The sequence below is a fragment of the Procambarus clarkii genome, chromosome 77, assembly GCF_040958095.1.
Source record: "Procambarus clarkii isolate CNS0578487 chromosome 77, FALCON_Pclarkii_2.0, whole genome shotgun sequence".
Lineage (NCBI taxonomy): Eukaryota > Metazoa > Arthropoda > Malacostraca > Decapoda > Cambaridae > Procambarus > Procambarus clarkii.
Window position 1 is genome coordinate 16,106,322 of NC_091226.1, and position 2,158 is coordinate 16,108,479.

A 2,158-nucleotide genomic window follows, 5' to 3' on the forward strand; every position below is an offset into this window, starting at 1 on the left:
AGGGGGTGTAAAGAATTGTCTGATATTTATATAAATATGTGAGAAAGGCTTGGAGGAACATACAAGCCATAGATCAGTATATGAACTAAATGTGCCGACCAGGATTCGAACCCATGTCCAGGATCACCCCCCTAGACGTATACAGTACAGTGACTACTACACCCTGTAGGGACCCATAGCCTCGGAGAAGAAAATATAGGGTACTCAGAGAAGACCTTGTAGAGTCTCATGACCCCTCTGGAGGTCATTACGACCACCACATGAACGTATTGATCTATTACAAGTGTGATTTTGTCCTCTATATTGTCCTGGACTAAAGCTAATGGTCTATATACATCTAGATGTGGAATACAAATGTGTTTTCATATCTATGTTGATGGTGGTGGTGGTGGTGGTGGTGGTAGGTTTGTTGATGGTGGTGAACCTCGTGGCAGGTGTGTTGATGGTGGTGGACCTGGTGGCAGGTGTGTTGATGTTGGTGGACCTCGTGGTAGGTGTGTTGATGGTGGTGGTGGTGGTGGCAGGTGTGTTGATGGTGCTGGACCTCGTGGCGGGTGTGTTGATAGTGAGATAGACGGTGGTTTACAGGTGTGGGAAGGAGGGAAGGTAGCCGGAGTGAAGGAACTCCAAACCTGCGCCACACATGAAACGGTTATCGACCTCTGTGTTCCCCCAGACCTCAATCCTGCTGCCCACTCCGCCCACACCGCCCACGCCCACCCTGCGCGGCCACCTGATTCCGCCCACAGCTTCAAGCTGGGCGAACCAATTGTGAGTTCGCGCCAGAAGTCACTGTATGCTGCATGCGACGCTGCTCGCTTCAGCATTATGGCAACACCGGTCAGCATAATGGCAACGTCGGTCAGCATTATGGCAACGTCGGTCAGCATTATGGCAACGTCGGTCAGCATTATGGCAACATCGGTCAGCATTATGGCAACGCCGGTCAGCATTATGGCAACGTCGGTCAGCATTATGGCAACGCCGGTCAGCATTATGGCAACACCAGTCAGCATTATGGCAACACCAGTCAGCATTATGGCAACGTCGGTCAGCATTATGGCAACGTCGGTCAGCATTATGGCAACACCGGTCAGCATTATGGCAACACCGGTCAGCATTATGGCAACACCGGTCAGCATTATGGCAACACCACTCAGCATTATGGCAACACCAGTCAGTACGAGAGAGAGAGATGTAGTAGATATGATAAGAGGAATAATGGGTCGGTTGTCAGTGCATTCACCAACTGACGGTTAGAAAGGCGGGGTCCAGGAGCTAACACCTCGATTCTTGTGGCACAAAGGATCGAGGTGTTAGTATCCTGGTTAGTGAGGCTGAGCCACTACCAGAATACTCAGATTGCAAACTCTGTGACAAACCTTTAATGCATTCACTAGAACACTATATTGTTGAATGAAGACATTAATGGGGAGGGACTTGTTAAAATTGGGCAGAGCAGTGGTTTAGCGAGTGGATGATGTGGGTGCCCAAACTGTTCGGAAATAAGAACACAGACATAGTGTGAGTGAGTGCAGACATAGAGCGCAGAACAGTAATATAGTGGAAGTGCATTGCAGTTCGTTAGAGAGTGGTTCCCAACACAAATATTTTAGAACAGCAATGTCTAATTGGAATTAATGTCTTGTGGGCCATAAATCTAATTATATGGATTTATGTCTTTATGTATCAAGTCCTACGCAGGCGGTTTGGGTTCCAGGGCCAAGAACATCATGTTCCCTATGATGGCTACCTATGTAGCTCTTCGGCTGTGTTTGGTCTTGATTCTTCCTATTGTTGCTTAAACAAACGCCCACGCACGCACACACGCATGCAGCGCACGCACACACGCATGCAGCGCACGCACACACGTTTCAAGTGTAGATATGATAGAGCCCAGTAGGCTCAGGAACCTATACACCAGTTGATTGACAGTTGAGAGGCGGGACCAAAGAGCCAGAGCTCAACCCCGCAAGCACATATAGGTGAGTATACACATTCAGCGCACCCACACACGCATGCAGCCCACGCACACACACGCATTCAGCTCACGCACACACGCCTTCAGCGCACGTACACACGCATTCAGCCCACGCACACACACGCATTCAGCTCACGCACACACGCCTTCAGCGCACGCACACGCGCATTTAACCCA

At 49.6% G+C, this 2,158-nt stretch overlaps 1 protein-coding gene across 1 annotated transcript in view; it reads left to right on the plus strand.

The window, feature by feature from the left end:
* LOC138357316 (mucin-22-like) overlaps positions 1 to 1,481 on the plus strand; it is an 83,627-nt gene extending 82,146 nt beyond the window's left edge. The window contains exons 3-4 of the mRNA XM_069314007.1: positions 677 to 1,176; positions 1,401 to 1,481. Coding sequence (XP_069170108.1) covers positions 677 to 1,176; positions 1,401 to 1,481 — 581 coding nt within the window. The remainder of the gene's footprint in view (positions 1 to 676; positions 1,177 to 1,400) is intronic.
* Positions 1,482 to 2,158: the final 677 nt, after the last annotated feature.